This window comes from Rhineura floridana, chromosome 3 (assembly GCF_030035675.1).
Source record: "Rhineura floridana isolate rRhiFlo1 chromosome 3, rRhiFlo1.hap2, whole genome shotgun sequence".
Classification (NCBI taxonomy): Eukaryota; Metazoa; Chordata; class Lepidosauria; order Squamata; family Rhineuridae; genus Rhineura; species Rhineura floridana.
This window is the reverse complement of record NC_084482.1, coordinates 103,288,963-103,302,457: the sequence shown is the minus strand read 5'-3', so window position 1 is coordinate 103,302,457 and position 13,495 is coordinate 103,288,963. Positions and strand designations below refer to the sequence as shown.

The 13,495-nt window shown below is 39.6% G+C and overlaps 1 protein-coding gene across 1 annotated transcript; it reads right to left on the bottom strand.

The window, feature by feature from the left end:
* On the bottom strand, positions 1 to 12,193 carry CAMLG (calcium modulating ligand). Its single transcript, XM_061617146.1, has 4 exons — positions 11,848 to 12,193; positions 8,402 to 8,853; positions 5,991 to 6,056; positions 1 to 3,474 (listed from the first exon to the last, which is right to left on the bottom strand). The coding sequence occupies exons 1-4, from the start codon at positions 12,041 to 12,043 to the stop codon at positions 3,283 to 3,285; spliced, it is 906 nt and encodes a 301-aa protein (XP_061473130.1). The 5' UTR covers positions 12,044 to 12,193; the 3' UTR covers positions 1 to 3,282.
* Positions 12,194 to 13,495: the final 1,302 nt, after the last annotated feature.

Sequence of the window (13,495 nt, the reverse complement as noted above, 5' to 3'; positions counted from 1 at the left end):
TAGTGACAAACATAACTTTAATAGATTTAATAGAACCAGTCTAGAAATAATTACACTGAAGGACAAACATGACCACATGAGGTTTATTGGATAGAGGAGCCCCCATTTTTGCAAAAGGAACCACATACAGAATACCTTCTGACTATTCACATGGCATCCCACCCTATACATCACTTTTCATAGCAGAGAAAAGGGCAGTACGGGAAAGTTCTATGTCCTAGAAGTGGGCCTTTTAAATTTAAGAATAAAAATAGCTCAGCAAATTTGAAAGAAACTCAGAATTGAAAGGCCATAGTTTTTATGGTTATGCCAGCTTTTAACTTTAAAAGCTGAAACTATGAGTTTGGAATGATGAAAGGCTCACATTTTGGAGGTTTCTGTGATGAAGATGTTGCATTTCTGCAATACCCACTCACTGCATACAGAATTCTTAGTGCCAGCTTAATTTCAGCTCTCACTTGCAAAGCAATTCTTCAGAATCTTTTGAAGTGCATCCATTAGTTTCAAATACAACCTTTCAATATGTCAACAGAGATATTGTCATACATTGATGGGGCTGTTTTACTTGAGATACCAGAACATGTACAATCAGATGTTGAGATTCTATTGTCATGCAAAGGTTATTGAACACAGTAGAATATATCAAGTTAAAAATCAAAAGAGGAAGGAAATAGATGCACAGGAAAGAACCAAAATACAAACAGGGCTTTGCTTGCTCTTTTTGCCACAACAGTTTCCACTGCTAAAGAGTAAAGTTGCTTTTTAAACTGAACAGAATCCTGTCTTCAGCAGGGCGAGTTGCCTTAATAAGCACCCCAAGCCAAAGGCACAGATCTCTCTATGCATCCATTTCCTTTTAATAGATTCCACCCCAAGAACTCTTTTCTTCATGTACAAGATATCGTTACAACAGCTAAGCTCAGGTCAATGAAGATGGTATTAAAATTATAATTCAAAATAGTTAAAAAACTGGTAAAGAACCAATGTCTTATCTATTATTTAGAAAGATAATGTTGCTTCCCAACACCAGAAAAGTGACCATCTCTAAACAGAGATGCCGCATTAGCCTCTGTAATCAGATCGCACTATCAATAACAAGGTAATCTTTCGATGCAGCAGAAATTTGCAGAGACGATAGCTCTGTAGCTGTTACATGGGTAACATCCACTGTTTAGGAAGGCCATTGCACTCTCAGTACATTTGATCCCTATAATCCTTAAGGTCTAACAGAGCTTGGAAAAGTTACTTTTTTTGAACTACAACTCCCATCAGCCCCCGCTAGCACGGCCACTGGATTGGGCTGATGGGAGTTGTAGTTCAAAAAAATAACTTTTCTAAACTCTGGGTCTAAGGCAAAAATCTACTCATCCTTCAGCATAAAGGAAACTCATAATAGCCTGATTTCTTCCAGCCTCATTTCTCACTGAATCCTTAAGGCTGGTGCCAATGTAACAGAGTCACTTGTAGAGATTGGGAATGGGCCACAGGTTCAGAAATGGACCAGGGATGGCAAAAGCCACACACAGCACCAAACCACAGTAGAAGAAGGGGAGGAATCCTCATGCAAGGAAGGTTTCATCTGCACCAGCCCTTACTCTAATCATAATGGTATTCTTAAAAAAAAAAATCAACTGATAAAATCTGCCATCTTTTTAGGATGTACAGCAATTGTGATTTACTGAAGGAATTAAACTAAAAATAAATATGAAGGGCCATCAATTAATACTAAACAAAAACTTGTTTATGGTACTGACCAGTAGAACAGAATCCTTCAGTAAAAAAACCAATCAAACATTTAACTGGAATTGTCCTACTGCTTTTAATGAAAGATGCTTCAAGTAATTGTGTTTCAGGTGGGTTATAAAAACCAATTTTAAAGTACATCTTTTAAAATCAGCATTCCCATGTGAAATGAACATGTTCTGTACTACTCACTGTTTACGCCAGTATGCACAGTAAAAAGTTGATTAAAATTAGGGTTAAAGACAAGTTTGTACTTTCACAAGACACAGTGTTCCCCTATTACTGATAAATGTAATGATCCCTCAAAAGTCTAAACAAAAGAGGCTAAAGTCTACATGCACCTATTCTTGGGAAGACAATATAGGAGATATGATGAAGAAGCATGTCTTAGTTTACATTACAAGGAAAAAAACAAACACAAATAGCCAGAGGAATGAGCAAAAGTGGTCACATTTTTAGGTACAAAAGTCCACTTACCTAAGAAAGCAGCTTTTTAACCTATGTTCACTAATGCAGTATATTGCATCCGATCATGAAAACATAAATAATTAGGATTCCTAGTCAGATATGTGATATTCAATGTTAGTCATACCCAGAATACACCCACTGAAATCAGTGGACTTTGATTTCAATGGGCTTACTTTGAACATGGCCAATGCTGGATATCACCCAATGAAGAATGCTCAACGGGAACACATATAAAAGTCAAGTTGAATTTCACTAAGTCTTAGCTCTGGCATTCACATTTTAAAATTAAACCTTCCAAACTACAAGGAAACAAACAGAATACTACCACCTTTAAGCAAGACACATCCAGACTAATTCGGTTGTAGAATCAGAAGTCTTGGGGTGGCCTGTATTCTTGTCAGACTATTGCAACTGCTTAAATGCCTGACTTGAGGGATTTAAGCTAATGAAAGAAATCCCTACGATACTCCTATAATAGGGTTGGATTCAGAAAATCCCTTCCATGAATAGAAAGATCCATTTGTGAAAGGGACTGAGACCCAAGCAGAGACTCCCGCTGAAAGAAAGATTCCCTCTTCCTCCTGTGCCAACTTCCACACTGTTCTGGAGGTTCCCCAACTCTCTAGAGCAGCTTTTCAGAAAGTCCAAGAGACAGAAGAAACTGACAAAAATCAATAATGTAATTCCATCCAAGTAGCAAACCTCAGCTGTACTGTGTTCTTACCAAAGAGAGCTAAAGAGTTAAGATTATGGTTTTAAGGTTATTCCTGTAATGATGAGGCAAGTGGGGGAAGAAAGGACACATTTTATTTCAACAGAAAGGCCCTGTCCTTGGACAGGTATTTGCATTCGATCTTCTATATTTGATATCACCATGCACTGTATGCAAACTGTACTAATTCAGCTTCAAAGTTGGGGCTTCAAAGCCCTTCCCTATCAAAGTGTGTTTAAGCTGCACTGAAACAAGTAAAGAATTGGGTAAAGGGTTAACCCTGTTTATATATCCAGAGGCATGTACAAAACCAAGACAGACACAGTCCTGCTGAAATATCAGACTGAGCTCCATGGTTATCACGGCACTTCAGAACCAAAAAACACAAGCAGTTCATGGCAGAAGATGAAAGTAAAGAAATAGACACAAAGGTCTGTAAAGACATCCCCCATTTTGCTGTAAGTGTCCATGGAACGACTAATCACTTCTGCAGGGATCCCAGACAGTAAAAGAGCAGCAGTTAATACTGTAGTCTTCGTTTTCTTTTCACTCTGTGCAAGACAGAAAGAAAAATTATTTCAGGTTTCATAGTTTTCATCTTTAAACACCTTTACCAGAGTTTTAATATGTTAATATCAGAGTGTTAGCTTATATCCTACCATACATTTCTCAAAGTATGCTAAAAACAAACAAACTTCAAAGGTCTTCTGATTGATGGACTCTTTACGTTCTCCAGTCCATTTGTCTTGCTCAGCAGCAGCAGTTGGTGCTATTTTCTTTCATACATTAGGCAAGGGTAGAAGCTACAGTGATGAAGTAGCAAATATGACTCTGGGACAAGGAAATTCACATTGGAAATTTTTCGTTTCCTCAAAGTTCTGTAAAGTTCTGTCTGTCAGTTGCCTATATCATGGGGGATTTTTGTCCCTCTTAAGAGTTGCTGGCATTTGGTCATTCTCCCAGGTTTCACCTGATACAACTGTGCCACAAAAGCAATGATGGCAGCAGAGGAAAGTTCGTTCAAAATGTCACACTAGCTGGAAATAGAAGTAGGATAAGTGATCAATACAGTAAGAGATGAAAAGAAGTCATGGGGCTGGGGAGAACCTCAAGCCTGGGCAGCTAAATACAGCCTTCCAGGCCTTTTCTATCTACCCCTCGGGACTTTCCCCAGGCTAAAAACTTCACCAGTCCTACTTTGTGCCCTCCTCAAGTGCTTTTGCCTCTCTAGAATGGGTCCTTGAACTGTGATAATGCCTCTGGCTTAGCGGGATGGAGGATGGAGAAGAGCATGTGTGTGTAGAAACCTCTGGCTTGTGTGTGGTTGGAATGTAGCTTTCCATACAAAGTTACAAGTCACATCTGTTGCTCCACCCACTTTTAGCAAACTCTGACCCCGCCCACCACTGGCATGTGGCCCCCGGCATGTTTCCCACAAAAGAAGGGGGGCCTTCAGACTGAAAATTATTCCCCACCCTTTCAGCAAAGCACCTGCTTAAAACATTTTTTTGTTTAGGCAAGCCTATCCAGACACATAGATCTGATTTCATTTTTTAGTTAGTAGCTGTTTAATTGTTTTAAATATGTTTTAATTACTTGTTTTTAACTGTTTTACTGATAATGTTAATGTTTTTTGTAAACTGCTTAGAGGTTTTTACATTAAAGCAGTATATAAACCTTGTTAAATAAATAAATAAATATTTCACTAAAGTTATTCAAAAGTAAGTTATAGAAAGCCAAAAAGCGAATAGTAAAAGCGATAAAAAATAGCCTGGATTCACAGATGCCACTCACTCTATCTATCTATCTAATCTATATTCCACCCTTCCTCCCAGCAGGAGCCCAGGGCAGCAAACAAAAGCACTAAAAACACTGTAAAACATCATAAAAACAGACTTTAAATTCATTAAAACAAAACATCTTTAAAAACATTTTCAAAAAGCTTTCAAGACATCTTGAAAAAAACATTTAAAATATATTATTTAAAAAATAAAGCTTTAAAGGCATATTAAAAAGTAATTCCAGCACAGAGGCAGTCTGGGATAAGGTCTCAACTTAAAAGGCTTGTTGAAAGAGGAAGGTATGGTTGCATACTATGGTAAGGAGGAGAGAAAATTATAGTAAACATTGTGCTTTTCTTTTACAAACCAGTTGCAATCCAAAATATAGTTGTGTAATGAGCAGGGCTGGCATCAGGCCTGCCGGGGCCCTTGGGCACCAGCCTGCCCTGGGCCCTGGCACCCACACGCACACATGCCCCACCTACCTAACGACCAACCAAGCAGCCGGGGGGCGGGACGGTACAGTGGGAGAGAACTCCCACAATATGTGGTCTGATGTTTGACAAAGTCTACTGGACGACAATGATGTCACCATCAGAATGTTTAACCCCTTAATACCCATCCTGAGGTAGAACAACCCAACCATTTTATTTCCCTACTGCTAATATATTATTTTACCAAAAAAAATCTTCTTGAGTAGTCTCACACACACATTCCAGAGTCTTCTACTCCTCAACATTTAACATTGAATGACATGAATGACCAAGACCCTGCTCCGTGATCTTATAACCACCATACAAATGGACTCCCTATAGGAGACAATAGTATGCACTCAAATATTACTGCACAAAAATATGACAACCTGCTTCTTCTAGAGAATGATGATTTCATTTCTCAAAGAACTGAATGTTCACCAGATCCGGGGGGTAAGATGTGTCTGGCTGGACAAGACAACCTGGGGCCAACAAAGAGTCAGCAAAGGCGAGGAGTCCAAAACACATTTACTCAGAAATAGGCCGCCTTAGTTTGAATGTGATTCACTCCCACAAAGATCTTCCGAAACGAAGAGCCAATGCATTGTCTCTGTAGCTTACTCTCAAATATACAAAATATCTGCCCACAAAATGCAAACAACTGCTGTTAAATCTAAAATAGTATTGTAATGTTATTATGTGTTATATTTTATACAGCCTAAGAATATTCTAGACTAGGAGTTTTCCCCCCCTTCAAATTGTTTTTTAAGTTTTGACATTTCGAGAGTACATTTGTCCTAATAAAGCTCTTACCTTTGGGAAATACTTGGACAACCCCATGTATGCAAGCTGTAAGGTAAGAAACGGAGCAAATATTGACTGTGGGGGGGAAAAACAGAAAAGGTTATATAAATTAGAAAGCAGTAATGAGGAATCACATTGCAATATTCTTTTAAGGACATAGCTTGTTTATTGTGAAGTATTTCAGCTAGTCCAGTGGAAAATATACAGAAAAGTAAAACCAAAATTCAAAGTACCACTGTTTAAGAAGATTGAACTCATATTCAAGAAAGATGCAGAGAGGGTAGTAATATATATATAACCTTATTGGTTACAGACCTACAGAGTTAATGTAAGAGATACCTTTTATGGTGTCTAGGAAGTGTCCATTCTGAAAGTCCCTGAATTAAACTTTTATATGACATTCAGTCAAAGATCATTATTGCATATCATTAAAATATTATAATGTTCAAACACATTTTTGTATAACGCGAAGCAACTTGATAGAGACAAAGATGATTAGGAACTGCATTTTATATTGTTAGGAAATGGTTTTGTGTTAATTATCCAGGTCCCTTAAAAACAGAGCCTGGGGATTTCAAAATGGGTTGGATTGTTCTAGATGATTTTTGACAGAGGATGATGATGTGATTTAATACTACAGCACATTGCATTTTTGATGAAGAGAAATGTGTCTGTGTCTTGCTAATTTGACATCAGTCCTAATATTAGATGGCTAGATTCCTTAAAGGTTCTGATGGTACAACAACTTGAACCCAATGACTTTGGAGAGGCCACTTTATCTGATTAGATCACCACAGGATTAAGACAAGACAGAAACTTAGGCATATTTTGTAATTAAGGTCCACATGTGTAAGTGGATAGATTAGATAGATAGATAGATAGATTAGATAGATTAGATAGATAGATAGATAGATATGTATATAAGCCAAGTTTGTACTGCTATCAAATGTTATCACTGGCTAGTTACCTGCTTCAGAAAGAATTTGCAGTAGCAGTGGGTAGACATAGACATAAAAATGCATACAGAGCAAGTAGTAGCCCAAATGAGAGAAAACCTCCTTCTTAAATTGATTATATATCAGATTTGAAGACAAATTTTGTTTTTAAACACCTGATCTCCTTACAAAACATTTTTCTACCCACCCAATATATGGTATAAGAATATGAGTTCAGTAATCTGGCTCACTTAGCCATAAAACATACTAGCAAGTGTCATGCTCAAGCGAGCTGTTACCTCAGCCTGCATTGGCAATATGGAGATAACGATATAGGGCAGCCTTTCCCAACTTTGGGTCCCCAGGTGTTTTTGGACTATAGCTCCCATCAGCCTGAGACAACATAGCCAATAGTCAGGAATTATGGGACCTACAATCCTGCAACATCTGGGGAGCCAAGGTTAGGAAAGGCTGATATAGGATTACTCAAAAGTTGCAAGAATTATGGAGATTCTGGCCTGGTTTACACATAATGTTACACCATAGCTTGTTTAACAAATCTCAAGATAACTATGAGATGTTCCTCAGATGATCAGCCAAACTATGGCTTGTGTCTCTAAAGCTTGGTTTGTTCTTCAGCTGTTCACACCTTATGCCTTTGTAACTTGACAAGGGTCTCAGATCAGAGGCTAAACATAAGTATGCTAGATTTGCATGTAACACCAAGTCATAGCGAAAACAAACCAAGGTTCATAAACCACAACAAACCAAGATTTCAGATTAAGCCACAGAGTAAGGTTATTACATAATGCTAAACCATAAACCATAGTTTAATAAACCACAGCTTAGTTTTATGCACTAATCAGGCTAATGTAAACTAAGCATTTTGAACAGTTGAAAAGCACTATGTAAAATGTAATCATAATGGGTCAGGATACCTGCCCAGGCATGACTGTCAAGTGAGCTTTCACAACATTTGTGTAGACTAGGAGAGCACTGTGCACACCCACAAAAGCACAAAACACCGCTTCCATTCCTGTACTTTGTTCTTCCTTTCACTCACTACAGCTTAACTGTGGTCAAAAGAGAAATGCACCAAGGTACAATAATTTCATGATGCCATGCTAGGCAAGGGCTTATGATTTCTTGTGGCTCTGACACTCTTGCTAATTGACTAACACTGCGTGACTTAAGGTAATCACTGCTTGCTTATCACAAGGATGCTCATAACAGGGATAACTACAGACCTCCATGTTACTCTTGAAAATACTACTTGGGGCAAGTCACTATGAAACATGATATGGATTTGGACCTGAATGCAAATCTCCACTTAGCTTTGAACTCAATGGGTGGCCTTGGGAAAGTTATCATTTCTCAAGCATATAAATGGAAATTCCAATGTCCAACCTTCTGGGTTGTCAGTAAGGCAACTAAGTCAAACAAACATAAGTATTAAACATTTAATTAAGATTTTTCTTTACTTACCAAGTATTTGCACACAAAGGCTCTAACTCCAACGGCAAGTAGTGCACACCCCACTAATCTAAAAATGCGGAAGGAATCAAATTCCTCCACAACATTTCCATTTTCCTGGCTTGGCTGCTCACTTATCAGCTGGTTTCTTAGCTTCATTGCTTCATCGAACCTTGACAGATAGTGATCTAAGCCATGGTGAGGTGCTCGTTGCGGAACCTCAATCAGATCCCCTCTACTGCGCTGCCGAAGCTCGCTGGTGCCATCATTCCCAATCTCAGGAGTTTTGCTAAACATGTCCTTTTTCTCTCCCTTGTGCTCTACTGCACTGTTTGCATGGTCAGCTGTTCCTGCCAAACTGCAAACCGTATCACCAAGCACAACCCGCTTGGAAACAGAAGCGGGAAGGGGGCTTGGTTTGTCTTGTTCGAGCTGAAGCTTCGATTCTGAACGGCTGTCATCATCTAAAGAGGAGACAAAAAAGAAAAAGAAAGGAGTCATCATACTAAATATTGTAGGTTAGTCTTAAAGGCCCACAAGACCTAGGTCAGTACCCTTCCATTTTTTTTGACCCAGGACCCACTTTTAAACCAAGCATGCATTTGGGGACCTATATCTTAATTTTGTACATATGGTAGTACTGCTGCTATCTTAGTTCGGGCCACAACCTGGTGGTGGGTCCTGACCCATCAGTTCAAGAGCAGTGACCTAGGTCATGGGGCTGTAGAACTATGCATTGTAAGGAAAACAGGGGTTGAACAAGGATGATATATACTTAGTACATTGAGCTTAATTAAGTCTCCCCTCCCTGCCCCAGTGATCGGGCCCATCTTTAGACACCACCTCAAGCCTGTCTTTTCCTTCAAGCCTTTGAATATTAAGGAATTAGTCTGTGCAGTGATATATTGACAGCTAGATGAGGGTTTTGTACTGAATTCTTTCATGTGTTGTAATATTACTGATTGTTCTGTGTGTTTTATTAGTGCAACCCACCCTGGGGTCATAGGACAAAGAGCAGGATATAAGGTTTATATAAATAAATAATAAATCTTAATGTTCTTTCAAAAAGGTAGTAAGAGTCAGTGTCTTTTCTCCGCCTTGCAGACTGAAGGCTACAAAACACACTCCCTGCCAAAGGATGTAAAAAACATTTCCTTGCTGGTTTTTGAAAGAAACACAAGGAATACTAGTTCAGTGGTCATTTCACAAAGCTGTGATTGTGCTGGCCGCATTAAATTGCTAGTTTAATTCTCTTACCGTGGATTTTAGGGAGCAATCCTAACCTCCCACAAGCCCAGCCAGCAGGGGAGAGCTACGAGGCTACTACCACATTTGTAACCCTGCCATGCATAGCAGCCTAAGCAGAAGGTCGGCGGGACAGACAGATAGCTATCAGGTCCAATGCAGTCACATGAAGGCAGCAGGGCTGGTACAGGATCTGACAGGGATTTCCACTGCAGCTCCCCAGCCAGCAGATCAGTAACTGATGAGCAGGAAGGGGCAATAACTGCCCTCCTCAGCTGGTCTGCATGAATCAGCTAAGGCAGGTGGGGGGAACCTTTGGCCCTCCAGATGTTGCTACAACTACAACTCCCATCATTCCTGGTCATTGGGCCATGCTGGGAGTTGTAGTTCCACAACATCTGGAGGACTAAAAGTTCTTCACCCCTGAGCTAAGGGGAGCTGTGTACTTGTGCGAGTGCATGAGTGAGAGTATGGGGTGGCCACTATCACTGCTAGCAAGTGGCAACTGGAAGGTTAGCCAAGGGTGAATTTCTTGGGTCAAAAAAAGATTAGCAATCCCTAATTTAGCATTGCTCCAAATGCAGTCAGTGTCAGGCTTTTAGGGACTTCCAATTAGTCAGCTTTCTCTGGAGGATCGCTCACACTCAGAAACTTTTAATGTCTAGCTTATATCTCCAGTATTTCAGATATTCTAGCAGGAACAGCATAGCAGTAACACATTCTATGGAGTCTCAGGTCTGAAAAGATTGAAGATGAATTTCCTCAATGCAAGTTCTCATTTCCACAGCTTTCCTCCCCCTCTGTTTAACCAAAAAACATTAAAATGAGAAGTAACTGTGGCAGGGTTTTTAATTAAGTTACATTCTTTACTGTAAATGAGATCTCAAACAGTGTACATTAATAAAACAACCTACAGCTTTGTATTCTTCACAGGAGAGCTGGGAACAAACTCCACATGCGGTAAGGATTCACTGAAGGATTTGTTCAGACAAATCATCTGTCTCCATTCCACATTTAAAAATGGCAACTCATAACACAAAGATGTTGTCATGGGAAATAAAACATTTTGTATAAGTTGCATTGTGAACTGAAAATATTATCTAAATGGAAAATAACAGTAACAGAGAAGTGGGTCAGCGTGACGTACTGGCTAGAGATTCAAATCCCTGTTCTGTCATAAAGCTAACTGGGTATTACTGGGCAGTCACTATTTCTCAGCCTAACCTACCTCCCAAGGCTGTTACAAGGATACAAAACAAAATACCATCCTGGGTTCCTTGGTAGGTTTTTTAAGCTTAGCATCACCCAAATAATTTTATTGGGCAACTAATAAATGGAGTAAATAAAATGAACAACGGGTGGAATAATAATGATTATCATTTTATTGCCTAATATAAAGTTTTTTATTGAAAGGTAAATCAAGTTCTTTATTCGATCATGGATTTCATTAGTTAGAAGTCAGGAATTACACTGCTAAAATATACAAAACTTCCACTTTCACTAAAATAAAAAGTATTTAGCTTTCTCCAAATGGGAATGTACATAGTGAATAAAACACCCTTTAATTTCCTGTAAATGTTTATTCTTCCCAAGCAATTTGGACAATAGCACTGATGTGACCAAATCATTTTTAATGCTAAAAAATCCAAGGACAGAAGCAAGCGACCAAACCTACATCCAAACAGTCTTCGAGGAACCTATTGCGTTGAGCCTATTTACGGTAACCATTTACAGCTATGTGGACACAGGGACAAAACGAGCAATACTTGAACCCATACCCATGGTCAAATTAAGGAATCTGATTTATGTCCCGTCATCATTAAACAAAACGCCTTTTAAAGGGAGGGAACCACCCCAAAGATAGCTTAATGTGATGTATTGTTTCGGGCGAGGTTTTGGGGTGTACTTTCCTAGGTCTGAGAGATCCGATTAGCTTTTTAACACAATCTACATATTCCATTTTAATTGGAGGAAGAAATATCAATAATTTAAGATATGCAGACGATGCCATACTCTTAGCAGAAACAACAACAATATATATTCCATTGTTCGGGAATGAGAAAAGGACAAGACCGGAGAAGGGATGCGTATGTTGTCTAAGTTCCCCCGCAAGGGTCTGCTTTCGACAAGAGACCATTCACAGCCCAGCTATTCTCTTAACAAGGAATGGCCAACGCAGTCAAAAACTGCCCCAAGCCACGCCCCATCCTCACCCGCCTTTGGCCGATGGAAACCCATTATCCGATTGATCCGCTCCTCCGAGTTCATTAGCAGCTTCCTCCGCCGAATCTCGGCCCGGCGCTGAGGAGCCGTGAGTCCAGGGCCCGTTGCTGAAGAGCTGGCGGTCCCCCCAGGACCCTCATGACTGCTGCTGTTGCTACCGTCTCCTTCCAGAGGGTCCGGCTCCATCACTACCTCGACAACCCTCAAGCCTCGTTTCCACAGACACACAATGGGACTACCCAGTCCCCGCTCTGAAAACCATTCCCTAACGCGCAGGCGCTGCCGTCGCCATTTTAAGGGTCGCCTCCAGCCGATGAAACTAATAGCGCCATCTTGGGTGAGGGTTGGAACGGGTTTTTATCACGAGAGTTACGATGCACCTTGGCGGAAACTGTTGCTTAGAAGCCAGCGCCCTTAGCAAAAAAGGCGAAAACTGCCTCGCTGAGAAAGCGCTGGAGGGATTTTCTGCGAGAGAGGAAGCATAAATGGCAGCATGCAATGACTTCATACACTAAGCAGAGAGTGGTCATAATCGGTCACGCCGTTGGTTTTGCCTTAACGCAGGAGACAGTGGCATTTTCCCGGGACAGGCAAGGGAGTGTTACTGTCTTCACACCGAATCCTATGCACATATTTGGAAGTGTGCAATAGAAAATAGTACAAGTTGAGGAACTGGCACGTTTTAGCATGTGCTTTTAAATTGCTTTTTAAAAATGTGTTTTTAAATTTGTATATTTGTTTTTAATTGTTGTAAACTGCCCGGAGAGCTTCGGCTATGGGCCGGTATACAAATGAAATGAAATTAAATAAATATATAGCATCCCCTTCCTCCAACTGTCACCACAACAGGGGCATCTGTAGTAGAACCATTTTGCCCTGAGGGGAGTAAAAAGTAGCAGTGACATCCTTCAACAAACAAGCTGTCTTTTCCATCATACCGTAAATTCTTTTTTTTAAAAAAACACATTATTTATTGTTGTAATAATCTTATGTAAACCATTTTGTGAGGTCCACCTGAAAAGCAGTATATAAATGACCCATAAATAAATAAACCACTCAGGAAAATGTAACCTTCAAATACTATGTACTTCTTTAGGAGTAAGCCACAATAGGATTTACTTTTAACATTTATTGGGCCAGTATCTACACTGAATAGCTGTTCACAATTTATGAAATGACAGTTGCCAACACCTACACATCTTGTATATTGGCTTCTCTTTTATCTTTCTCGTACTGAAACACAAGTTTCAGTGTTTTATTATGTCTGGTTTTTCTCTTCTATTTTTAATAGAATTTTAATGTCTAATGTTTATTATTAAGTTAATTTTATACCAAGTGTTACATGCTCAAGCTGTATGTTTTTAGTGATTTTACCTGATTTTTATTTTACTGTATTGTATTTTATTCCTTGCTGTGAACCGCCCACCCAGAGAACCATAGGCTAAGGGCGGTATAGAAATGGAATGAAATAAATAAAATAAAAATAATAAATATTATTCACCACCTTCTCAGTGGTGGCCCCCGAACTATGGAACGCCCTCCCTGATGAGATACGCCTGGCGCCTTCTTTGTTATCTTTTCGGCGCCAGGTAAAGACCTACCTCTTCGCCCAGGCATTTTAAAAATTTTAAAATTTGA